This window comes from Juglans regia, chromosome 15 (assembly GCF_001411555.2).
Source record: "Juglans regia cultivar Chandler chromosome 15, Walnut 2.0, whole genome shotgun sequence".
Classification (NCBI taxonomy): Eukaryota; Viridiplantae; Streptophyta; class Magnoliopsida; order Fagales; family Juglandaceae; genus Juglans; species Juglans regia.
The window spans coordinates 17,294,718-17,319,982 of NC_049915.1; the positions used below are offsets into that span (position 1 = coordinate 17,294,718).

The following is a 25,265-nucleotide window of genomic DNA, read 5'->3' on the forward strand; positions in this document are numbered from 1 at the left end:
GCAGGCCAACAAGACCCCCTGGAAGGAGTTGCCCAATGTACGAAACACAACATCAACAGTAGCGTCATTTGTGGGATCTTTTTGAATAACATGTCATTTGTATACCAGCAACAATGCACTTGCAGACCACCCGTGAACAAGAAGAATAAACAAGAAGCATGGAAGCAATGCTCGCTGAAGTGGAAGACGTGGTTAGAAGACTGCAATGGAAGTGGGGAGGCTCTAGCATGAAAATGAAGCTCTGGGAAGAGGAAGCGATGGACCACCAGAAGATGTTGAACTAGGTCAGAGTGAACACGTCGAGTCGTGGAGCCCAACGGGAGTTGATGCAGTCAACGAAGAGAGAAGACAGATGCATCACGAGTTGTGTGGTCTTACGGATAAATACGAGGAGATAGCCAGGAAAATGGGTGCATCATCCTCTGTGGACCAACAGCTCACAAGCACTAATTTTCAATACAATGCGGAGGTCATGGCTGCTCCTCTCCTACCCAAGTTCAAATTCTCTCAAATGCAAATGCACGATGGATCTAAGGATCCCCTCAGCAGTGATATATATAAACACTCAAGGTTTTTACAATTTTTAACATAAACTTTACTACTTTGTGATAAAAAAGATGGATCAGCTATAAAATATTAATATAGTTGATGGAGATTATATTAATTACTTTTTGTTCTTGCAAGTGAATGGCATTAACTTCTAATTAAGATTGTATTCTTATCTGGAATATCACCAAGATTTGGCTTTCTTGCTTCTGGTAATTTAGGCTGCAGGGACAAAGCCAATTAGGGGGCGAGGGGGGCCTGGCTTCTTATAATCACATGTTTTATTTTTTTCAAATTTATAATTATCTAAGTGAAATATATTTAATGAAAAATAATTTATAATTATCTGGATTGCAGCTAGCTGCACAATGTGTGTAATTCATGTTAGATAATAGTTTCTTAGCTTTTTTTAGTTATAAAATTGAGTATGATATTTAATTGCATAGTCATGGGACTATATAATTTCCTTCCAATATAATTTGAAGGCCGGTGGCTCCTATTTTTCTTGTCAGGAAATTCAGGAAAAAAAAAAAAGAAAGAAACCTTGATAGATGGCCGAGGAATCAGCAGCTACGAACACACCAGAAGAAACAATTAATGGTGTAACAAATAATGAGTATTGGTGGCCGACATGGTTAGTAGAGAAAATCGAGCATGCTGAAAGCATAGTGCTTAGTCGCCCATCACCTAATCAAACTATTTTGAGTATTTACAGGGTTCCTGATGAGCTTCGGGAATTGAACAAAGAAGCTTATACACCTCAGATTATTTCAATAGGGCCTTTTCACTACCACTCGCAAATATTGCAATCCATGAAAAATTATAAACTGAGTTATTTCAGGAGTTTCATGGAACAAATTACCAAGATAAACAAGGCCGAGAAGTTAGCAGACCTTATACAAGATTCGGAAGAACGGGTACGTGGATGTTATGCAGAGGCCATTTCATTTGATTGTGGTACTTTGAGGCAAATTATCTTGATGGATGCGAGCTTTATCATTGAGCTTTTCTTGAGATTTTGGTCAGATGAATTTTGGAGAGATGATGACTCGATAGAATTAAAGCCATTGCTGGTTTCTAGGATGAGATCAGACTTGTTATGACTTGAGAATCAACTGCCTTTCTTTATAATCGATAAATTATATGAGCTGCTTCCACTCGATCAGTCTCCTTCGATATACCCATCCAGCTTCCTCGAGCTTACCTTTAACTTCTTTGAATTTGAGAATTTTCAAACGATACATCATCTTAAGATAGATTCAGAAGAAGTAATGCACTTTGTTGATTTTCTGAGATACATGTACTTGCCTTGTGACCGAATTAGGCTGCTCCCAGAAAGTCGAAAAGTGGTTCACAAAATGTACTGTGCCTCCCAGCTGGCCGAGGCAGGATTGAAGTTTAAGCCAAGTTCAAGAAGATCCATACTTGACCTAAAATTTAACGAGGGAGTGCTGGAAATCCCAAGATTTATATTACAGTGACACGGAGATTTATGCTCGGAACCTCATAGCCTTTGAGCAATGTGCCTATCCATATGAAACATGTGTTACTGATTATTTTATCATGTTAGATTTCCTTATCAATACAGGCAAAGATGTGGATTTACTTATTCAACTGGGGATCCTTGTGAATAACATAGGCACCACCCCACCTTTCGCCGGCAATTTGTCCACAGGTATCTCATTTAGGGACATCAGTGATGATTATTATGATCTCTGTAGACAATTGGTGGATTTCCGTAGAAAACATTGGTATGTAATTCTGAAGAGTAGCTTGAGACAGGATTATTTTCGGACGCCTTGGATGGGTGCTGCTACCGTTGGTGCTATTATCTTGCATGCTGATTCTCACTCTCATACAAACTGTTTGTACTGTCATTTTGATATTCAAGTAGAGTGAAGCTGCTTGTGTAATAAGAGTATATATTAATGGATTGCTTGCATTGCGTTGTTATAATATCTTTCATTGATCGCTAGTTTTTGCTTAATTCATGGAAGTTTGTAATTAAGTTGGTTATGGGATGCATTCAAGCTACGTACAAGTTCGAAAGCTTTAATATTAATTTTATTTTATGAATGTCCCTTAGAGTCAATACGATATGATCATTTCCTTTTTCTTGATAGAAAAAATATATATATGCTTATTAAATTGAAAAATCATATTTTAACTCTTTATTCTTCTCACGCACGGATGAGCCAATTCATTATATATTAACAAGGGGCCCTTAATTTAAACGTATTAATTCAAGTTGCCACCGGCTAACTGCAGCAAGTTATTCGGTTTGAACCCCGTGTGAATTCTCCTCATGAGAAATATTCTAACTACAAAGAGATCTTATAAAAACAAACTTATAAAATTATCGTGCTTTCATGCGATACTTTAAATTGTACAGCTATTTCTATTATAAAATAGATATATTTTAATGTATCATATGAACTGGGCGGGTGAGAGGTGACGGAGTTGGATGACTCAGTTTGATCTTCTTCAGGTAGTGTTAATGGTTGTGCTGGTCCATTATATATATATATATATATATATATATATATATATATATATATGTAACGTCTTTCCTTGAACTCTAACCTTCTGACCTTGGAGGCTCATGTTGTTGAATGCTTTTACAGATGACTAAACTTATGTCTGGTTCTTTGAGTTATATAGATTTGAGTTTTTGAAGATTAACATTTGAATTTGGAAAATATCTGCGCGCTGCCTCTGTGAGACTATTTGATCTCTTGTTGGAATAGTGGGGATGGCAAGCACATTGCAATAACAAGTTTCTTGAATATTTGGTTATTATTTGATAGCATGTATTAAATTAATACAATTTTGCTTGGATTATTTATCAAATTGACTTAAATAATTGGGGGCCGATTAAACTCGATATATGTTGAAGGTAAAGATGAAGAATGAAAGAAAACAAAAAGAAGGATTGGAGAGAAAATATTGTTCTCATTCCATGCGTAAATCTGTGTACATCCCCAGTATTTATATCTTTTGAGCAACATCAACTTAACCAATCAGAAAATAGGAATAATAACCAACCTAACCTATTCTGCAATATTCCAGAAATAGAAAGCTATATGTACAAAGAAACAAAAAAAGAAGAAACGATCCTAACAAACTATGCTGAGCTGGAGGAATATTTTTCTGTTTTATTAGAGTGCGTGTGGAGCAGCTTTTCATTGGTGGAGGCTTGATTCTTTCTTTGTTGAGACTCCCCCTCAAGATGGGCATATATGTTCAGAATGCCCATCTTGGACAATAAAAAATGAAATTGTGCTGTGGACAAAGCCTTTGTAAAGATATCTGCCAACTGAAACTTAGAGCTAACATGAACTGGAACAATCACACCAGCAGCTACCCTTTCTCGAATAAAATGGCAATCTATCTCTATGTGCTTTGTTCTTTCGTGAAAGATGGGATTCTTGGTAAGATGAATAGCAGCTTGGTTGTCACAATATAGCAGTGCTGGTTGTTTGTGCTGTATGTTGAAGTCCTTCAAAAGTGTAATTAACCAAACAACTTCACAACAAGTGTAAGCAAGTGCTCGATATTCTGCCTCAGCAGAAGATCGAGATATTGTTGCTTGTTTCTTGGATTTCCAACTCACTAAAGAGTCTCCAAGAAAGACACAAAAACCAGTGACTGACCTTCGAGTTTCAGGGCATGCTGCCCAATCCGAATCACTGTATGCTTTGAGATGTAAAGAGGAACCAGCTGAGAAGAAGAGACCTTGGCCAATTGATCCCTTTAGATATCTCAGAACTCGGTGAGCATGGTGCAAATGAATCTGAGCTGGTTTGTCCATGAATTGGCTGAGAACACTCACGGCATAAGTGATATCTGGTCTACTAATTGTTAAGTAGATGAGCCTACCAATCAGCCTTCGATAGCTTGTAACATCTGTCAACATATCAGTAGAAGAGTGTGCAAGTTTATGATTTGATTCAATTGGAGTACAAGCTGGCTTACAACCAAGTAATCCAGCATCTTCTAAGATTTCTAATGTATATTTTCTCTGACACATGTGGATCCCAGCTGCTGTTCTTGCAACTTCTATCCCCAAGAAAAATTTCAAGATCCCGAGATCCTTGATCTTGAACTGACTGTGCAGAAATTCTTTGACACTTTTTATGGTGACTAAATTGTTGCTTCCCACAATTATGTCGTCAACATAAACTAAGAGAGCTGTAAAACCATGTTGATCATTCTTAGTGAACAATGAGTAATCAGATTTTGATTGGTAAAAGCCAATCGAGAGCAAAGCAGCAGTGAACTTTGAGTTCCACTGCCTAGAGGCTTGCTTCAAACCGTAGAGTGACTTATGTAACTTGCAGACCAGCTTTCCTTGTTGTTGAGACTCCCCCTGAGCCACATAACCCGGTGGCAAATCCATATATATTTCTTCATCAAGATCCCCATTCAAAAAAGCATTGTGTACATCAAGTTGGGCCAAGTGCCAGTTATTGATGGCTGCCAGTGCAAGGAAGAGTCTAACTGTGGTCAGTTTTGCCACTGGACTGAATGTCTCTTGGTAGTCAAAACCCTCTCTTTGAGTGTACCCCTTTGCTACCAATCTAGCCTTATGCTTGTCAATGGTCCCATCAGATTTTAACTTGACCTTAAATACATATTTACAGCCAACTGGTTTCTTTCCAAGAGGTAAAGTAGTGATGGACCAAGTGTTATTGGCTTCAAGGGCATCAATTTCAGACCTCATGGCAGCTTTCCAATGATCAGAGGCCACAGCCTCTTCATATGACTTAGGTTCATGGGTTAGTGAGAGGGACAATGCATATGCTCGATGAGATGATGATAAATGATCATAGGTGATGTGATTGGTAAGAGGATATGGAGTGGAAAAATTGGATGATGTATGAATAGGGGCTTGAGAAACAAGGTGACAGTGATAATCTTGTAAATGGGATGGAGTATTCCTCAGTCGATTTGATCTCCTTGGAACAATGGCTGAATTTTGCTCTTCAGCTGGAGCAGATGTGGGAGAATTAGATTCTGATGCTGTGAGGTTTGAATCAATGAAATGAGGATTAGAAGGAAGATGAGAGGGAGCTGGAGACTGTACAAACTGATCTGAAAGATTGGTAGAGGAGTCAATTGTGATTTGTTGAGAATGAAAGTCTGAAAATACAGGTGGAACAACAAAATCAAATTGAGAGGAAGATTGAGCAGAATTTGAAGAAAGAAAAGGAAAGGTAGACTCAATAAAGGTAATGTCCCGTGAAATGAAAGTGGTATGGTTATCTAAACTATAGACTTTATACCCTTTGACATCAGCGGGGTACCCTATAAAAATGCACCTCATAGCTCTTGGATCAAATTTGGTTCTATTATGTTTGAGTGTTGACACAAAGCAAAGGCATCCAAAGACTCTCAAATGGGTATAAGAAGGTGGTGAGGAAAAAAAAATCTCATAGGGAGATTTGTTGTTCAAGAGAGGAGTGGGAGTTCTATTTATGAGATATGTTGCTGTCAAGATGGCGTCTCCCCAAAACTTAGTTGGAAGAGAAGCTTGAAAAAGAAGTGCTCGGGCAACGTTGAGAAGATGTTGATGTTTTCTCTCCACAACTCCATTTTGTTGTGGAGTGTAAACACAAGATTTTTGATGTTGAATGCCATGAGAATTATAAAAAATAGGCATGTGAAACTCCATTCCATTATCTGTCCTTATTTTCTTTATTTTGGAATTGAATTGAGTTTGGGCCATGAGAATGAAATTCTGTAGAAGTTGTTTAGTTTCAGATTTGAATTTCATTAGAAACACCCAAGTTACTCGACTATGATCATCGACAATGGTGAGAAAATAATGATGGCCTTGTAGAGAGGATTGAGAGTAAGGTCCCCAAATGTCGCAATGGATTAAATCAAAATTGGAAGAAGTGCAGGAACTGCTTGATTGAAAAGAAGTTCGTTTCTGTTTTGCTAAGTGACAAACATTACAATCTGAAGAAGCATTACATTTGGCATCAAAAGAAATAGATTGAATTGCTCTAAGTTTCTGATCAGATAAATGTCCTAGTCTAAGATGCCAAAGGTTGAAGTCTTGTTGTGTCACAGCACTGCAGAAGCGAGGATTGGAGGAAAGAGGAAAAACTTTCAGGCTGTTGGAAGTTGTTTGATTGACAGCTTTGTTTTGGAGGGTGCTGGGAAGGAGGAAATAAAGGCCACATTGGATCTTAGCAAGCCCAATCGTCGTCCATGAAGACAGGACCTGTATGAAACAAAATTGACCCGAGAAAACAAGGCATAGAGAGGAATCATGAGTAAGCTTGCCAACTGAAAGAAGGTTAAAGGAAAAAGAAGGCACACAAAGGACACCAGTGAGTATAATGTTGTCTGAGAGGTGCACGGTGCCAATGTGAGTTGCTTCAACATGAGATCCATTTGGTAATTTGACAAATGTTTTGGTGGAGCAAGTGATAGAGCTAAAGAATGAGGTGGAGCAGACCATATGGTCTGTAGCACCAGTATCGACAATCCAAGGTACATTGGCAATACTAGGAAAAGATTTATGCATAACAGATAAGCAATGATGTTGATGAGTATCAAAAATAGATGCACTATGATCAATGGAAATGTGAGTGGAAAAAGGAATTATACCAGCCATGTTGGAGCATGCAACAGGGGAAGGATTATTTTCAGTGGACAACTGTTGAGGCTGATTAGTGGTCTGAACAGAACTTGAGTCATTAGAAGTGAGCTGTGACATCTGTCCATTGATTAGAGCCATGAGTTTCTGAATTTGATTCTGGGATAAGTTCAACTGGGGATTCTCCTGTATTCCCTTTTCTTGATTTTGAGAGGAAACCTGGTTTGCTGAATGTGGAGAAGAAAAATTCCCACTACCATGGTTCGACTTAGCTCTAGTGAACTTAAAATTTGGTGGGAATCCTATAAGCCTATAGCATTTCTCCTTAGTATGTCCAAGCTTTCCACAATGAAAACAGCTAAGATCAGATTTCTCTTTTCTTTTTGCTTGAGTACTATAGACTGCTAATGCTGAAGCCTCAGGAGAAGACACTATCAAATTTCTGGTCTGTCTTTGTCTTTCCTCCTGTAAAACTAGGGAAAAGGTCTTGTCTAGAGAAGGCATAGGACTCATCAAAATTATCTGGCCTCTAATGTGCTCATATGAATCATTTAATCCCATAAGAAACTTAAACACATAATCTGTCTCTTGAACATCACCGACTGATTTAAGGGCTTGACATGTACATAAACCACATGAACAACACGGGACAGGCCTATAGTTATGCATTTCTTCCCAAATCCCATTAAGTTGAGTGAAATACTCACTTACATTTTGGTTCCCTTGCAAAGTAGAGCTGAGTTGTTGCTGGAGTTGATAGATACGCACGTTATCAGGCTGAGCAAAGCGGGTTTTCAGCTTTTCCCATACTTCCTTTGCTGAGTTGATGTAGAGCACGTTTGATGCTATCTCCTTCGAAATCGAGTTGAGTAACCAAGATAAAATAAGGTTGTTGCAACGCAACCAGGGAATATACAAAGCGTCGGTCAGATTTGGTGTAGGTATACTTCCATCAAGAAAACCCAGCTTGTTTTTTATAGAGATGGCCAAGGTAAATGATCGATTCCATGAGAGATAATTTTGGCCAGAAAGAGGTGGAACAATCACCACAATGTTGGCATTGTCACTGTAATGTAAATAGAAATGACTCTTTGGATCTTCAGAAGGTGAGACGTTGCTGGATTTCGTCATTGTGAAGAAATGAAATGAGAGCTATAATGTAGTGAAACTGTATGAAGAAATGGCTGAAAGAAAAATGAAGGACCTCAAGTTTTGAAACCTGTGGTCTCTGATACCATGTTGAAGGTAAAGATGAAGAATGAAAGAAAACAAAAAGAAGGATTGGAGAGAAAATATTGTTCTCATTCCATGCGTAAATCTGTGTACATCCCCAGTATTTATATCTTTTGAGCAACATCAACTTAACCAATCAGAAAATAGGAATAATAACCAACCTAACCTATTCTGCAATATTCCAGAAATAGAAAGCTATATGTACAAAGAAACAAAAAAAGAAGAAACGATCCTAACAAACTATGCTGAGCTGGAGGAATATTTTTCTGTTTTATTAGAGTGCGTGTGGAGCAGCTTTTCATTGGTGGAGGCTTGATTCTTTCTTTGTTGAGAATATACACCAACTAGACTTAAATATTGGGACCGATTCAAACGGATACGGCCAACTTGATCACTTAAATTAAAACTCCTATCAATTTGACTTAAATAATTGAGGACCCATTAAAACTGATACCAACTTGACTTAAATAATTGGGGACCGATTAAAAATCATACCAACTTGACTTTAAATAATTGGAGACCGATTAAAACTCATACCAACTTGAATTAAATAATGGATCGAGGACCCATTAAAACTTATATCAACTTGACTTTTAGGTGTGTTTGGATAGTGAGATGAATTAAGATGAAAGTTAAAAGTTGAATAAAATATTTTTAGAATACTAGTGTTTAATATTATTATTGTTTTGGGATTTGAAAAAGTTAAATTGCTTATTATATTTTGTATGAATTTGAAAAAATTGTAATGATTAGATGAATTGAGATCAATTTTGAATCCAAATAGGGTGACCCATTTGAAATAAATGATGACCGATTAAAACTGATACCAACTTAGAGCATCCTCGTTGGTTTGGCCAAATGAGAAGATTGGCTAAAATTTGCATAATTTATGTTAAAAACATCTCACATTGAATTGGGCAAATATAAAATAATTTAGATTCTTGCTACAGTGATTGGTCAAAGACAAAGAACTATAATTGATGCACTAAATATTAAAATATTAATTTCTCACTCCAAGCAAACATTAAAATATTAGATTTTCACTCTAAGCAAAAATACTATTTGGTTTGTAATTAAGAAATTTAGATAGAAATTTAGATTAGTTTAATCAAATATTTTTTGTTATTAGCATTAAATGACTTTTGAAAATATGATTTTTTAATATTAATTTAATTAGAATATTATTATTATAAACATTTAATTGGCTAGCTTCTTTAAGGTAAACATAATATCGAGCTTACCTTCAACTACTTTGGCCATTACAGCCTTCAAAACATACGGCATGATGATATAGAAGTAGTGCACTTTGTTGATTTGCTGAGATACTTTTACTTGCCTCCTCACCAAATTAGGCTCCCAACAAGAAGTTTTAAAGTAGTTAACGAAATGTACTGTGTCTCCCAGCTAGCCGAGGTAGGATTGAAGGTTAAGCCAAGTTCAAGCAGATCCATACTTGACCAAAAATTTAATGAGAGAGTGCTGGAAATTTCAAGATTTACATTACATAGTGACATAGAGATTTATGCTCGGAACCTCATGGCCTTGGAGCAATGTGTCTATCCAACTAACAAATATGTTCACAATCGTCCAAAAGAAATAATATTGGGAGCAGCCCCTCTTTTGGGACATCCGGATCACACCATACATGTCCCAAAGTAAAATGACCAAAAAACCCCCACAACAAAACCCACTTCCCTCTCATTTCTCGTTTCATTTTTCCTGCTCCTCTACCTCGTGTCACCCAAGCCCCCCGTCCCCGCCCCTCGCCCATCCTCTCCCCCCACGCCCACGACCTGCCCGTGTTGGCATCCTCTCCCCCACCCCCACCCGGCGTCGCTATCCTCTCCCCTACCCACAACCCGCATCACATCCTCTCCCCCACCCGTATACCCCTTAGGCCAAATGAGAGGCATGGCTAAGGGAGGTGCGGTGGAGCTAGTGGTGGCTGAGGGAGGCACGAGGTGGCGGCAGGTGCCGTGGGTGGGGGCGTATGGCTCGATAAGGGGCAAACCCCGTATGGGTGAAACCCATTTCAGGAAAGAGAGGGAGAGGGCTGTCATGCTCGACGGGGCTAGGGGCGAGGTCAAGGGGGGAGGTGGTGCTTGACGGTGGGGCTAGAGGCTGACGACGGTGACAGTAGCAGCGGCAAACCGTGTAGGAGAACCCATTTCAAGTTTCGCATGGGGGGCTTTCGTGGAGGTTTGAAGGTGACTGGAGGTTGCCGGTGCGAGAGGGAGCCAATGGTGGCAGATGGTGGCACTATGGGTGGTGGCACTATAGGTGGTGCACGGCGGGGCTAGGTGAGGCAATGAGCCGAGAGAGGGAATCGAGTGGGGGAGAGGGAATCGGGTGGGGAGGGAAAAACAGACGCCACGTAAGGTGTGTGAAGAGTACAATGCTACAAGGGCTGATGTATAGTAGTACTCTTTTAATTTTGAGTAATGCTAAAGAGAAGCCACTATAGCAGTGCACACTATACACTCACTGCGTGGCTGCTTCTAGTTGATTGTTCCCAACACTCACTTGGGGAGATGCGTGGTCTAGATGATGCCACATTATGTGTGCAAAATGGATGCTCCCAATAGTGGCTTCTATCTATATTTATTCTTTAATTTTACTTAACTAACCTTCATTTTAGGTAGAGTGGTAAACTAGTTGTAGACTAATTGTAAGTTTATCATTTTCTTTTGTCAAAAGTATAAGAGAGTGGTTAGCATGAGTGCAGTGTGACAATTAAAATAAGGGAAATAATAGTTGCAGTTATGAGTGTGCGTAATTATTTTAAAAAAATTGAATAAATATGAAATCCATATAAAAAATTAATTTTTTTAATAGTATACTCTACTCTTTTTTTTAAAGTAAATGCACGATGTTTACATATTTCATGATTATATTTAACATTAATCAATAATTTATACATAGCATATTACTCTATTTCAAACTATTCGCATTCAATATTCAAATGCGATATCATCTTTTCGAACGCTTTTAAAACCATTTGATTTGATATATGCGGTTTGAGTAACAGACTTTGCTCACAACTTTTCGAACGAGATTTAGGACAAAACACTTGGGTTTGGAGAAGCTCTTGATAGAAAAGAACCAAAATCGCTTTATTAAGATATTAGCAAACACAAGACAAACACATTATAACTTGAGATCGCTTTCACTCTTACATGCACAACAAATTCAATTACTTTATTTTAAGAGTTCTATACATACAGATATTTTTATGCATTCTATTAATGTGATTGACTAAAATAATTATTTTATATTAAAAAAAAAAAGCTACTTTCACCCGGGACGGAAACACGCCGCTTACCCGGATTCCAAGTCAGCATTATTTAAACGGTGCATTTGCACCCTTAGTTAAACGGTGTGTTTCTGAAATCTTGTTTCTGAAATCAAACTTTTGAAATCAAACTCGAAACCACCATGAAGCCAAGAGCCTGAAGTCCGAGACCTTCAAGTTGCCGTCCTTGCCCGAAGTTTGAGACCTTCAGCCAGCTAGCCGCGGCGCAAGATCTTGGAGAACAGCTCACCACCCGTGGCGAGCTCCACTACGAGATAGATCTTGGTCTTGGTGGCCATGACCTCAAGGATTTTGAGGATGTTGGGGTGGTCATGGAGGCGACGCATGGCCATGATCTCTCGGATTATTCATGGTTCCATGGCGGCGTCGGCGATTTTGGACTTGTACGTCAATGATCTTCACGGCCACAGTTGTGTCGTCCACTATTAACCGTGCTTGGTACACCTTGGCGAAGCTACCTCATCCCAGTAACCGCCCCAATTGGTACTTCCCCAGTAGGGTAATGGTGTTGGATGTCGGTGATGGTGATGGTGTTGGGATAGGCGCAACCCCTAGTTCCATGGCTCGAGAGGCCGAGAGAGAGAAACAGAGAAGGGAAAGAACCCAAGAGATGCATGGAACGAGTTTGAAGAATCGCAATGAATTCTTTTTTTTTTTAATAATAATATTATAATATATAGCTGACGTGGCTAATACCATGTCAGACGATTTTGCTTCGAGTATCCGCACAAATACTCAACGTCGAGTACTTTTAGCAGAATTGTTACAAAAATAATGTAGTCAATCCCATTAATAAAGTACCAAAATCAAATTTATTTACTATTTAATTAAATTCGAGGAAAGTTGGGTAGATGGCTCAGTTTTTTATGGCACTAATAGCGGACTGAAACTCGCAAAGACTTTTTATGTACAATCGTGACAAGTCTTTTCTTTTTTTTTTTTTTGTTAAATGTGACAAGTCTTTTCTTTGATTCCTACCTACCAATCCAATAAATAAACAAATAAATAAAACTACAAAACTATTAAATATTGATAGCTTTTGAAAATCTCATTTTTGTATTTTGTAAGTTTCAATTTATGTAAATATCTCTTTGGTACTTTATTTGCATTTTAAATTTTGCACAAATATATTCTATCAAATCATGAGTTATAAAAGAGGAATTTCCAATTTCGTGGAAATTACTTTGTGGCAGATGGCTCGGTTGTTTCAAGTGAATGACATTAAATTCTAATTAAGATTGTATTCTTTTCTGGAGTATCACCAAGATTTGGCTTTTTTGCTTCTTGTAATTTAGGCTGCACAGACAAAGCCAAGGGGGCGAGGGCCAGGGGCCTGGCTTCTTGTAATCGCATGTTTTCCTTTCTAAAAAATTATAATTATCTAACTGAAATATATTTAATGAAAAATAATTTATAATTATCTGGATAGCTGCTAGCTGCACAATGTGCATAATTCATGTTATATAATAAATTGAACATGAGATTTAATTGCATAGTCATGGGACTATATAATTTCCTTCCAATATAATTTGAAGGCCGGTGGCCTGCTCCTGTTTTTCTCGTCAGGAAATTCAGGAAAAAAATAGGAAAGAAAGAAACCTTGATAGATGGCCGAGGAATCAGCAGCTATGAACGCACCAGAAGAAACAATTAATCCTGCAACAAATAATGAGTATCGGTGGCCGACATGGTTAGCAGAGAAAATCAAACATGCTAAAAGCATAGCGCTTAATCGCCCATCATGTCGAACTATTTTTAGTATTTACAGGGTTCCTCATTCGCTCCGAGAATTGAACAAAGAAGTTTACACACCTCAAGTTATTTCAATAGGGCCTTTTCATTGCCGCTCGCAAAAATTGCAATCCATGGAAATTTATAAATTGAGATATTTCAGGAGGTTCATGGAAAGAATTACCAAGATCAACAGGGATGAGATGTTAGCAAGCATTATACAAGATTCGGAAGAACGGGTACGTGGATGTTATGCAGAGGCCATTTCATTTGATAGTGATACTTTGAGGCAAATTATCCTGGTGGATGCGACCTTCATCATTGAGTTTTTCTTGAGAGCTTGGTCAGAACAATTTTTGGGAGATGACGACTCTATAGAAGCAGAGCCATGGGCGCTGCTTTCTTGGATAAAATCTGACTTGATATTACTTGAGAATCAACTTCCTTTCTTTATAATCGAGAAATTATATGAGCTGCTTCCACTCGATCAGTCTCCCTCAATATACCCATCCAGCTTCCTCGAGCTTACCTTTAACTTCTTTGAATATAAGAATGTTCAAATGATACGTCATGATGAGATTGATTCAGAAAAAGTAATGCACTTTGTTGATTTGTTGAGATACTTTTACTTGCCTCCTCACCAAATGTTGCTCCCGAAAGAAGTTTTAATGTAGTTCACGAAATGTACTGTGCCTCCCAGCTGGCTGTGGCAGGATTGAAGTTTAAGCCAAGTTCAAGAAGATCCATACTTGACCTAAAATTTAACGAGGGAGTGTTGGAAATCCCAAGATTTACATTACGCAATGACACGGAGATTTATGCTCGGAACCTCATCACCTTGGAGCAATGTGTCTATCAATTTGAAAGATATGTTACTGATTATTTTATGATGTTAGATTTCCTTATCAATACAGGCAAAGATGTGGATTTACTTATTCAACAGGGGATCCTTGAGAACAAAATGGGCACCAACAATATTAGACCACCTTTTGCCGGCAATTTGTGCATAGGTATCTCATTTAGGGACGTCAATAATGATTATTATGATCTCTGTAGACAATTGGTGGATTTCCATAGAAAACATGGGTACGTAATTCTGAAGAGTAGCTTGAAACATGATTATTTTCGCACGCCTTGGATGGGTGCTGTTACCATTGGTGCTATTATCTTGTTGATTTTCACTCTCATACAAACTGTTTGTACTGTCATTACGACATTCAAGTAGAGTGAATTGCTGCTTGTGTAATAAGAGTATATATTAATGGATTGCTTGCGTTGCATTGTTATGGTATCTTTCATTGATCGCTAGTTCACTACAAGGTTAAACACTTTTACCAGCGATTCTGTATCGCTGGCTATACCCACAAAATCGCTAGCATACATCTAGCCCAACGATTTATAAGTCGCTGCAAGTTCGCCGGTATTAAAGCCCCACTTTAGATCTAGTCTAACGGAACTCAAAACTCGCCGCCATATATTTTTAATCCCGGCGAATATTTATTCGCCGTTGATGTTGTACTTAATCGCCGCAAATTCAATATAAGATTCAGTTGTTAAACGCTGGAAAAGATTAGTGGCAGCGATTAATTTTTGAAGCTAAAAGTGAAAATATCACTGCCAATTATATTTGCCAACGACTCATTAAAATCGCCGTAATATAAGTTCAAGTATGTAGATGCATTTGGCAGCGATTAATAGTCGCCGGGCATCATTAATACCCGCGATTTTTTTATCGCTGCAATTGGAGTTGTACTTTTTACTAGCGAACATGAGATCGCTGCCAAATACTAGCTTACGGCGAGTTTTTAATCGCCGTTAATTGACATTTCAATTCGATAAGTCTTTAGCAGCGATCTCAACCTCGCCGCTATTGTCTTATAGACAGCGATTTTTAGTATCGCCGTAATTTACGTTTTGTTATTTGAATTTAGTTGCGGCAAATTTTAAATCGTTGGTATTGAGGTTTTAGTAGCAATTTGTACATCGCTGGTTTAGGACAATTAAAGTTTTAGTTTTTAGTGGCGATAAATTAGTAGCCGGTAAAGGCGTTTAATTTGCCGCTAAAACTTAATTCGCCTATAAATTTCCTGGGCCTAATTTTCTTTCTAGGCCTGGTTTTTAGTTGTTCCTAAATGCAACATTCATAATCAATGGCTGCTTCATTCATTCAAGTTGAACATCGATATAACATGCAAAATAAAATCCCATCAACAAACATACAAGCCCATCAACAAATCCAAACTCATATGTATTACAATGGGGTGGTGTATTGTATTCTCATATACAAACTGAGCTAAATCCAGAATAATAAATAACCATCACAGTCATTTCTCATTTTGTATTCAACTCTACTATCCACTGAAATAACACCACCAATACCAAACAAAGCCCTAAGCGTCTCTGTGTAAATAATAGGGAAATGTGGTAGCCCCTCAAGCCCATGTCAGTCCCGCAATTAACCCGGCCAGGTTCAATACTGGATTGGGCTGGCTTGGACCAAGTGTTGCAGCACGGGATGGGTTGTAAGCACTAGCTCTCCTCACCTTAATAGGGGCACCTTGGAAAAAGTAGAAACAATGAAAGAGGTCAGTCCCATGTCATGTACTAACCCATCCAACTAATACATAGGTGGTAGCTTATGAAGACAAATCGAACTCAAGCACCAAAATACCTGGACCAGCAGTGTTTCCTCCAATTGCAGCCATAACACGACCGAAAATATGTTGCAACAGACTGCAGTAGAACATTTAAGATAATTAGGGTACCCTTGGGTTTTCCCAATGAGCATGGCTAACAAGAATAAATAGTAAACCAAGCTTACAACTAAGACCAGTTTTTGCACTCCAAAGGGGGCGGCTTTTTGTGTTCTTTACTTATGTTTTATGGAAGCAAATTTGAACCCAAATAAATTAGATGCAACTGCACCTGGCCTGAACTCATGCATACCTGTGATATCATGGGAATAGACCATTAATGTTTCCGGTCAATGTGCCCACATATTCCTCCCTATAAAAGTTGATTATCCCAGTGAGAGGCATGCTGAATATCCAATGTATCCTCGATATACCTTCACAACTTTTGCTAAAATATTAAAAACTTTTAGTGGGATAAATATTTTGCTTCTATAAAATTTCCAGCCTACACAATAGACAAGCATATTCCATTTACACGATTATATTTGGTGAATGTTAAATTGCAGACTAGTTCTGGCTGTTCAAAGGGAGTTGTTTTGAAAGGGGAATTCCACAATAATATACCCACAAAGAGGGGCCAGAAACATAATGCTTACTCTATTATATTACAACACTATCACGTGGATATACAATACTAGTTTACCAAATTAATTCAACAATACATGCTAAACTATGACCCTCAAAAGCCCAACAGCTTCCAATCCGTCCATTTCAAACTCCTGTAGGAACTAATACTAGTTTAGATTTTTTTTTTTTTTTTTTTTTTTGGTATTTTGGAAAGCAAGCAGCAGGACGCACTCAATGGAAAACATAATGGAAAATAAAATCTAGATAAATGTACGTACAACTGACAGAACAAGACCAAATCCAGCTTCATCTTTGGTAAACATAATGGAAAATAAAGGTTGTCCTAATTTACTCTCAAGAAACAAAATCCCCAAAGCAAACCAACAACTTAATTCCCATCCAACAAACCCAAAGTGACATAATGGCACAGCACGCACTCAACATGCAGGGACAAACACCTGCTATCTTTGTTTTCTCCTTGGACCAATATTAATGTTAGACTATCATCATCATCATCATCATCTAGGATCACGTCTCATTCTCAGAAGGTTTAAATTCTATCTTAGACTACACTCCTAACTTATAGTATTCAGGGAAATAATTATTGGGTGGTTCTGAAATAAGAAGCCTAGCCTAGCCTAGCAGTAATTAAGGACTCAGTTTTCTCACTTCTCTGCAAATTGAGTATTTGTTATATTTAACTGCCTTATCACGATCATAGCCTTCCATTAATTGTTTATATATATATATATATATATATATATATATATATATATATATATTATGTCTAATACTTGTGATTTGAAGAAGCTAACTTTAACATGATATATTAATACAGTATAAACCAGTACGTACTTCAGAGACCGACGATATTAATCTATTGATCTATTTCTTTTTAAAGAGATCGAGAATGCATGTGAGGTCGTCAATGTAAAACCCAAAATTGCATAGAATGGTGTGGTCTCTGATCAATCTGGATCATTTCTTGAAGACAACTTAGCTACCGATCACCAAGTTGTGCTGCAATGCCTCCATGGATATTATATATATAAGAACATGCAAGTAGAACAACCAGCTTCTTAATTAGTAAAGAACTGTCAAGACCAAATTAATTAGGAGTTTTTTCAGACTCTTTTTACTCTTGATCTTTCAGCTAAATACCCATAACCAAGACAATTTGTGTAGGATCGATTTTCTTTTTACTTTATCAGTACCTCAAACTACAGTTCTTTTTGCTACAAACACAAAAAATAATACAGTTCTTTTTATAATTACGATTTGACCACCAAACCCCTAGAAATTATCAAGTTTTGCATCATATCCTACCATATATGTAACCTACCATGTATATATACATATATATATATATATGAGTGTATGACTTAATTCGTTACTCCCCCATAAACAGTTGGATTTTAATTAAATGAGTGGAGAATTTGCAAGGAAAGTAGTTGTTAGAAACTAATAATATATGATCTGATAGTTTGGGATCGATAGGATTGCAAATTAATTCAACAAAACATCTTGTATAGAATCCAATCACAAATAAAACATATCAGAGAGCAAGACTAGAGCAAGACAGGCAGATTTTTTAAATAAGTTGTGGCATTACCTTTGTTAGTCTCTGTATGCGTGAGGCTACAACTTCATGCACAACAACTCCATCCGTCATAACTTCAAGTACATCCTCAACAAAGAGAGCATAGGTAAGCCTGGAATTACAAGCAAATTGCATTTGGTGGGGATTGTGAGTTTTACAAAGAATATTCAATGGTCAAGACTCAAAAGTACCAAGTTGAGAAGTAAAGAGGCTGACATTTCAGAAACTATCCTAACATGACTAGTTATATCTTTAATTATCAAAATTATTATTTGAAAATATAAAGGATATGATGCAGAAAGGACATACACATTGCATGAAGGGCCAAACAAAAAATGGAGTTGAATTTGACAACGGAGGTCCAAGGGCAAAGAGCTCAAAATTCATTCTTCATCTACACCTCTCATGGCAAGCCATTTGTACTGAACATGCACGATATTGTCCATCATCAGAATTTCAGCCCAAGTAGTTATCATCCACGGGATTAAAATCATTTCATTGTCACTGCACCAATCATAGCAGTAAACACTGGGACTATATCGTCGACTCAAACCATAGATGTCCAAGAATAGACTGAGATCATACCAATTTACAAACCACTTATATGGCAACCCCATATTGCACCAATGCGAAAAATGGTCCCTATTTGGCAAGTGTGTGGTATTTTAAGGAAAATTAATTATAGACATTTGAAGATAAGTACAAGCGACACTGGAGACTTGCAAAATATGTGTAACTACTATAGATTGTAATGGGCTGAGTTTTCATGATTTTCTCATCTCTTTTCCTGTTCCTAATCAAGAGTTCATCTTGTATACTACTCATGTGCTTGGGCTATGCCTTTTGGGATTTTAATAGAATCTTTGTTTGGTTATTTATTTAATTCTTGGAAATAAATAACCATAAAATCACCCATATCGAACTAGTACACTTAAAAGATACAAGCAAACAATCAGCAAGAGGCTCACCATAGAATATTTTGAGAAAAGATCCTTAGGCATCTGTCACATCCCACTTGCCAATGACCGTAGATATTCTTCTCGACAGAGGACGACAGGAACAACTGTGGCAAACACCAAAAATAGCATTAATATTCATCGGGTTTGGGAAACCAAGTTGCTAGAAATATATTGAACACTTCACTTGTACAAGTACATTTTAAGGTGGATAACTCCAAATGATACTAACCCCATTTGCAGACCATGAGAGATCAAAGAGATCCCCGGTGTAGACATAGATCCAAGATTTATATAAATATATATATAATACTATATATATATATATATATAGCCCAGTGTCGTATAGACTAAGTACAAAAACCACCCAAAAGCACAACACCTCGACACCCTAACTTCATATCTCCCAGGTGTCACAAAAAACCACCCAAAAAATGTGCCCTTTTATGAGAAGCCCCTTATGGGCCGGGGGAATCGTTACACTGAGTCTGTCAAACTGACTCAGTGAACGACGGGAAAGCCCTAAAGAAAGACTGCATCAGATTGTCATTTTGTATCTGATGCTCCCTCAGCTCCCGCATCTCTGTCCTCATTTCATCCAGCTGACTCTTGTAAGCTTCAGCATCCTTCTTATATTGTTCAACATCCTTCTTATATTGTTCAGAATCTTTCTTGTGCTTTTCAACCTCAGACATGTATTGTTACATTTGAAGTTTGTCACATTGTCTACTTGACTAGGGGATGACCATTTCCCCAAGTCCCCGTGCATATCCAGGTCGATGGCCAAGAGCCTCCCTAAAGACAGTCGCTACTGCCTCATCACTACGTTGCTCTGGTCCTAGGCCATCCAACCTACCTTGCATCTCCTTCTGCACATTGACAAAGCAACGATTATTAACAAATAATCAGCTAGTGCTATGTTAATATTTATCACGTATAGAAAGAAACATAGATCCCAATGGCTGTTTATGTACTACTCACATAAGTACTTTCTGTAGCATCTGTGACAAATGCATTCTTTTTCTTCGACCAACGCGTCTCTTTGTAGAAGTCGACCAAATTCTCATTCTCATTGCGCTGTCATGTGTGACAAATGAGTATAAGAATACTCATTTAATATGAGAAAACGTTATTCTGTGGATGAACCATGTGGATTTGAACAACAAAAGCTATGAGTAACCACCTTTAGTGATAGTAATGTAATATTGTCACTAAAATCTCCAAGTAAAGTTCATTTTCACTATTCTATTGAAATGAAAAGATTGTTTTCCCTTAGACATACATTTTGCTCAAGTAATCGGATGAATGATTTACGTCCTGATGTGTGATTAATGGCCTGCTTGTCTCGATTCTCTCGATTTTGAGCTGAAATTTTCTGTCATACACATTAGGGAACAATTACTTATAATAGACAAACAGATTTGCCACAACAATATTTAGACATATTAAATTGATACATATTATATGGTTGTATGTAAGAAAGATCATATGTACCTTAAAGGCATCGCTGCCCCACCTTTCACACAACTTCACCCATACAATGGGGTCCACCAGACTAGTTCCATTAGCCAATGCTTCTACGTGGCTTCCATAGGATTCATAAATCTTGTGCAAGTCGTGGTGGAAGGAGTTGAAGCACTTACGTAAGGCCTTTGTCACCGTCAATCGGTGGTTTTCGCGATCCCAGTCCAACACAAAGTCACTCTACATAAGGCAGCATGCAAACAATCAATGTGTCATCTCGTTATTTAGGCGATGATTATACTACATAAACAACTTCCAAACAATCACAAGAACAAATTTGTGACTTACACAAACACGATCGATGAGCTCCTCTTTAATCGCTGGTGGGACATCCGACCAACGCTTGTAACTCATGTCACAGTATTGTTTAACAATCCACGATACTCGTGTTGTGAACATAGAAGAGTGTTCACAACATGGGGCTGTCTCACCATCGTTTATCTTCAACTACACTTTCCCGTTCTTCCTTAGCTTGTCAAAGAAAATGCATCTAGCTGGCCCACGAGTTCGTCTCCTCTGTTCTTGCGTTCCTTCGGTCTCCATTGGGGCATCTGCAGCTGTATTTTAACGTGCAATATATTAGTATTTTTAAGTTTAATGTGGAATATTCACACTTAATAACACATACAAACATGATAATGCTTTCAAAATTAAAGTATTGGAAAAACATGCACCAGTTTGTTCTCTAGTAGGTGATTGTTCCATTGTATTTGGTGGGGGTTCTTGAATAGGTTCTGGCGCATAAGTTGGCACAACGCATGGTGGGGGACTTGGGGGCTGTGTCGAGTCATCCGAGGAGGATTGATTACACTCCTCCGTGCTGTGATATGAAGATAATTTCGCACCACATGGTCGGATGTGACGACTTAAGTATGGGATATAACGCCTTCCACCTCGAAGACCGCGAAGTCTACCTCGGCCTCTTGAACTGGGTCCCTGCTGGTTACCTGCACGAGTTCAAGTTAATAACATAGTGGGATAAAATTGATGCCCTAATTGATACAAAATAATCTCAATATGCACAGACAGGTTCGTAAACAAGGTCATTTATCTACCATTTTCAGTTACTTTTAGGTAGACTAACCCTTACATTATGAGACTTTAAATAGACAAACGAATAACTGAATTGTCAATATATATACCTTGATAATGCATAGTGCTCCTCACACAGCCTCCCGGTATTGAACGTAACCTGAAGCAAATTAAATCACATGTTAGATACTATTTAATTTAGGTATGGATGTTGTAAAACCTGAATACTACTCTCAAGATTGTTTGCTACTTGCATAATAAGTAGTTCGAGCCAGGTAAAATGAAATTCTTCATGGTGGTAAGAAATAAATCAGAACATATATTTCATCCAAACTCATATTGAACTGTCTATATACACATACCAATTTCAAAGTCAATCTCATATTGTCAGATGTCTATATACACATGGGAATTTCGAACAAGAAATCTAATATCTCAACCTTAAATGAACGAAGTTCCTGGGTTGTACTTATAGGTCACCAGACTCATCAGATGTTGATAGGCCGTCCTCATCTGAATGTTCCCCCTCATTTGTTGATAGGTCATCTTCATTTGAATGTTCCCCCTCACTGGCCGCATTTCCAGAATCAGAAGTGATCATGTCATCATTAATAAAGCCTGTTGAATCTATGCATTGACCAACCGGATCCATGATTTCTCGTGCATCTACATGGCTAGGTGGTATATCAGGCCTATTCAGTTGAGTTGCCACTTGATCTGTGTTATCACACTGCACTGGTTCATAATAATATGATGGCTCATTTTCTTGATCGGCATCAGGAGTACTTGATTCCCCATCAATATCTTCAAGAACTCTCGGCAGTGGTGGAATGTTGTATACATTCCTATTTGCATAGTTCTGCACAACACCCCAATTCCCTTTTTCCCTTAAATCTCTTATGTAGAAACATTGATCAGCCTGACTCGCCAACACGAATGGTTCATCCTTATACCAAGTCTTGTTCATGTTGACACTAATCATATGGTCATCCACCCGCACCCCTCGTTTTCGATCACCAATGTCAAACCAATCACATTCAAACAGGTACACCCGACGCCACTCCATGTAGCGTAACTCTACAATATTATTAATAACTCCATAGAAGTCCAAGTTATTTGTGGCCTCATCACCAGTTACCACCACTCCAGAATTTTGTGTACGCTGGCGAAGTTCATGCTGTTTCGTATGAAACATTTTTCCATTTATTATGCAAGCAATATATGTTGCAACCCAACGGTCAGGCCCGCAAGCTAACGCATACAGATCAGCGGACACATCAAGTGTATGCGAGGTACGATGTTCCTGGATCTATATATTTAAAAAAGTAAATTTCATAACGTTTATTTTTTATTAGATCCAAATCATATAAAATGAAAGCTATAGCAGTGCATCTTAGATAGGAATGGATAAGAACTTACACGTTGCTTAAACCAAGTTGGAAACTCAGTTTGGTGCGTGCGATCGATGCAATTTGGGTGTTGCACCTTACATTTCTCGTAGTGCTCCCTGCATTTGGTGCATCGAGGCGAAGCAACATATTGAAGTTAGATGGTATTGGGTTCATAACAACTTGTATAGAATGAAAGATGATTTTTAAGTAGACTCGTTAATGCTTACTCTATATAAGGTCCAATCTCCGCACAATTATTGAGCACATACCAGATGGCTGCCCTAAATAGTTTATCTTCTAATTGCACGTTAGAAGGCATGCCCAAGGGACGGACTTTCTGGTTGAAAATTTTGAACCCATCTAACGTTTCCTCTTCGTCAGCATCAATGTTGCGGTCCGGTCGACTAAACCTCGTCTCAATATCTTTGAGCTACATCGAGCAGAATGTCAAGCATTCGGTGTGAATGTAGGCCTCAGCTATTGAAACTTTTGGGAGGCTTTATTCTTAACATACCGCTTGAATTTGCCAAGATACCTCTCAAATGGGTACATCCACCTATATTGTACTGGACCCCCAAGTCTGGCCTCAAGGGGTAAATGGACAGCTAGGTGGACCATAACGTCGAAAAAGGAATGAGGGAATATCATCTCCAGTTTGCATAGAATGGTGACAACATCAGTTTGGAGTTGGGCCAGGCGGTTGACATCAAGTGTTCGAGCGCACAACTCTTTGAAGAAAGTACCAAGTTCAGTCAAAGCCAAGCCAATGTCACTTCTTAAATACCCCCCAGCAGCAATGGGGAGTATTCTTTGAAGGAAAACGTGACAGTCATGGCTTTTCAACCCTGAGATTTTGCAATCACGTCGAGAGACACAGTTCGAGATATTGGAAGCAAACCCATCTGGAAATTTGATATCAGACAACCACTCACAAAATTTATTCCTTTGCTCAACATTTAATGTGTACTGTGCATGTGGCATTGTTACACGATCACCATCATGCCTCAAGTGTAATTCTTTTCTATAGCCCAAAAGCTCTAAGTCACGCCTTGAATTGATGTTATCCTTACTTTTCCCTATATTGTTCATTAAAATGAATAAGATGTTGTCGGCAATATTCTTCTCAATATGCATAACATCTAAATTATGCCGAAGTCGAATTGTTGACCAATAAGGTAACATAAAGAATATGCTACACTTTGTCCAATTCAACTCTTCAGCAGTGCGTTTTTTCTTCCTATGAGATTTGCCAAACTGAACATCCCCAATCATCTGCAATTGATTTTGAATCTCTTCAGCTCCTACATCCCTTGGTGGCATGCGATGATCTTCTCTACCGTTGAACAACCCTTTCCTCCTTCTCCATATGTGATCTGGGGGTAAGAAACGTCGATGTCCCATGTAACAATGTTTTCGGCCATATTTCAACCAATTAGAGTCTGTGTCTGCATTGCAAGACGGACAAGCTAATTTTCCCTTTGTTGACCAGCCAGACAGATTCCCGTAGGCAGGAAAATCATTGATTGTCCACAATAAGGCAGCATGCAACATAAACGTCTCCTTAGTTGAGGCATCATATGTAGGTACCCCATCTTCCCAAAATTCAAGCAGTTCATCGATCAACGGCTGCAAGTATACATCAATCTCATTCCCTGGTGACCTTGGGCCAGGAATAATCAAAGATGTCATGAAGAATTGGTCTTTCATGCATGACCACGGGGGCAATTTTATGGGACAAGGATCACTGGCCAAATGCTATGAGGTTTAGCCAAGTTGTTGAATGGAGTGAAGCCATCACTTGCCAGACCGAGCCTAACATTGCGAGGATCCGAAGCGAACAAACCATGATCTTCATCAAATTTCTTCCAGCACTCATACAAGTATCTTCTTTCGTCTGTTGCTCTTTGTGCCATCGCATATCACCTGCTATCTTTGCAGACATGAAGAGACGCTGCAATCTCGGTTTCAAAAGAAAATGACGCAACACTTTTTGAGGTACCGCACGTGGTCCGTGTGTATTTGGTATCCACCTCGAAGCCTTACATACAGGGCATTCATTAAGAGCAGCA

General features: G+C 38.3%; 4 protein-coding genes and 2 long non-coding RNA genes across 6 annotated transcripts; 3 read left to right on the forward strand and 3 right to left on the reverse strand.

The window, feature by feature from the left end:
* Positions 1–1,097: 1,097 nt before the first annotated feature.
* LOC118344700 lies at positions 1,098–2,445 on the forward strand. Its single transcript, XM_035685818.1, has 3 exons — positions 1,098–1,619; positions 1,713–1,953; positions 2,135–2,445. The coding sequence occupies exons 1-3, from the start codon at positions 1,098–1,100 to the stop codon at positions 2,443–2,445; spliced, it is 1,074 nt and encodes a 357-aa protein (XP_035541711.1).
* A 10,864-nt stretch (positions 2,446–13,309) lies between these two features.
* Positions 13,310–14,107, forward strand: LOC108993060 (UPF0481 protein At3g47200-like). Its single transcript, XM_018967829.1, has one exon. It carries the CDS (start codon positions 13,310–13,312, stop codon positions 14,105–14,107), a length of 798 nt encoding a protein of 265 aa, XP_018823374.1.
* Positions 14,108–14,115: 8 nt separating this feature from the next.
* LOC108993061 lies at positions 14,116–14,658 on the forward strand. Its single transcript, XM_018967830.1, has one exon. It carries the CDS (start codon positions 14,116–14,118, stop codon positions 14,656–14,658), a length of 543 nt encoding a protein of 180 aa, XP_018823375.1.
* Positions 14,659–16,405: 1,747 nt separating this feature from the next.
* On the reverse strand, positions 16,406–19,357 carry LOC108993029. Its single transcript, XR_004798429.1, has 4 exons — positions 19,262–19,357; positions 18,603–18,715; positions 18,306–18,405; positions 16,406–16,439 (listed from the first exon to the last, which is right to left on the reverse strand). It is a non-coding gene; the product is annotated as an uncharacterized LOC108993029 (long non-coding RNA).
* A 383-nt stretch (positions 19,358–19,740) lies between these two features.
* LOC118344701 lies at positions 19,741–21,137 on the reverse strand. Its single transcript, XM_035685819.1, has 6 exons — positions 21,062–21,137; positions 20,744–20,953; positions 20,532–20,624; positions 20,231–20,326; positions 19,996–20,118; positions 19,741–19,875 (listed from the first exon to the last, which is right to left on the reverse strand). The coding sequence occupies exons 1-6, from the start codon at positions 21,125–21,127 to the stop codon at positions 19,741–19,743; spliced, it is 723 nt and encodes a 240-aa protein (XP_035541712.1). The 5' UTR covers positions 21,128–21,137.
* A 28-nt stretch (positions 21,138–21,165) lies between these two features.
* Positions 21,166–21,952, reverse strand: LOC118344743. The gene is made up of 3 exons (XR_004798494.1): positions 21,916–21,952; positions 21,448–21,720; positions 21,166–21,330 (listed from the first exon to the last, which is right to left on the reverse strand). It is a non-coding gene; the product is annotated as an uncharacterized LOC118344743 (long non-coding RNA).
* Positions 21,953–25,265: the final 3,313 nt, after the last annotated feature.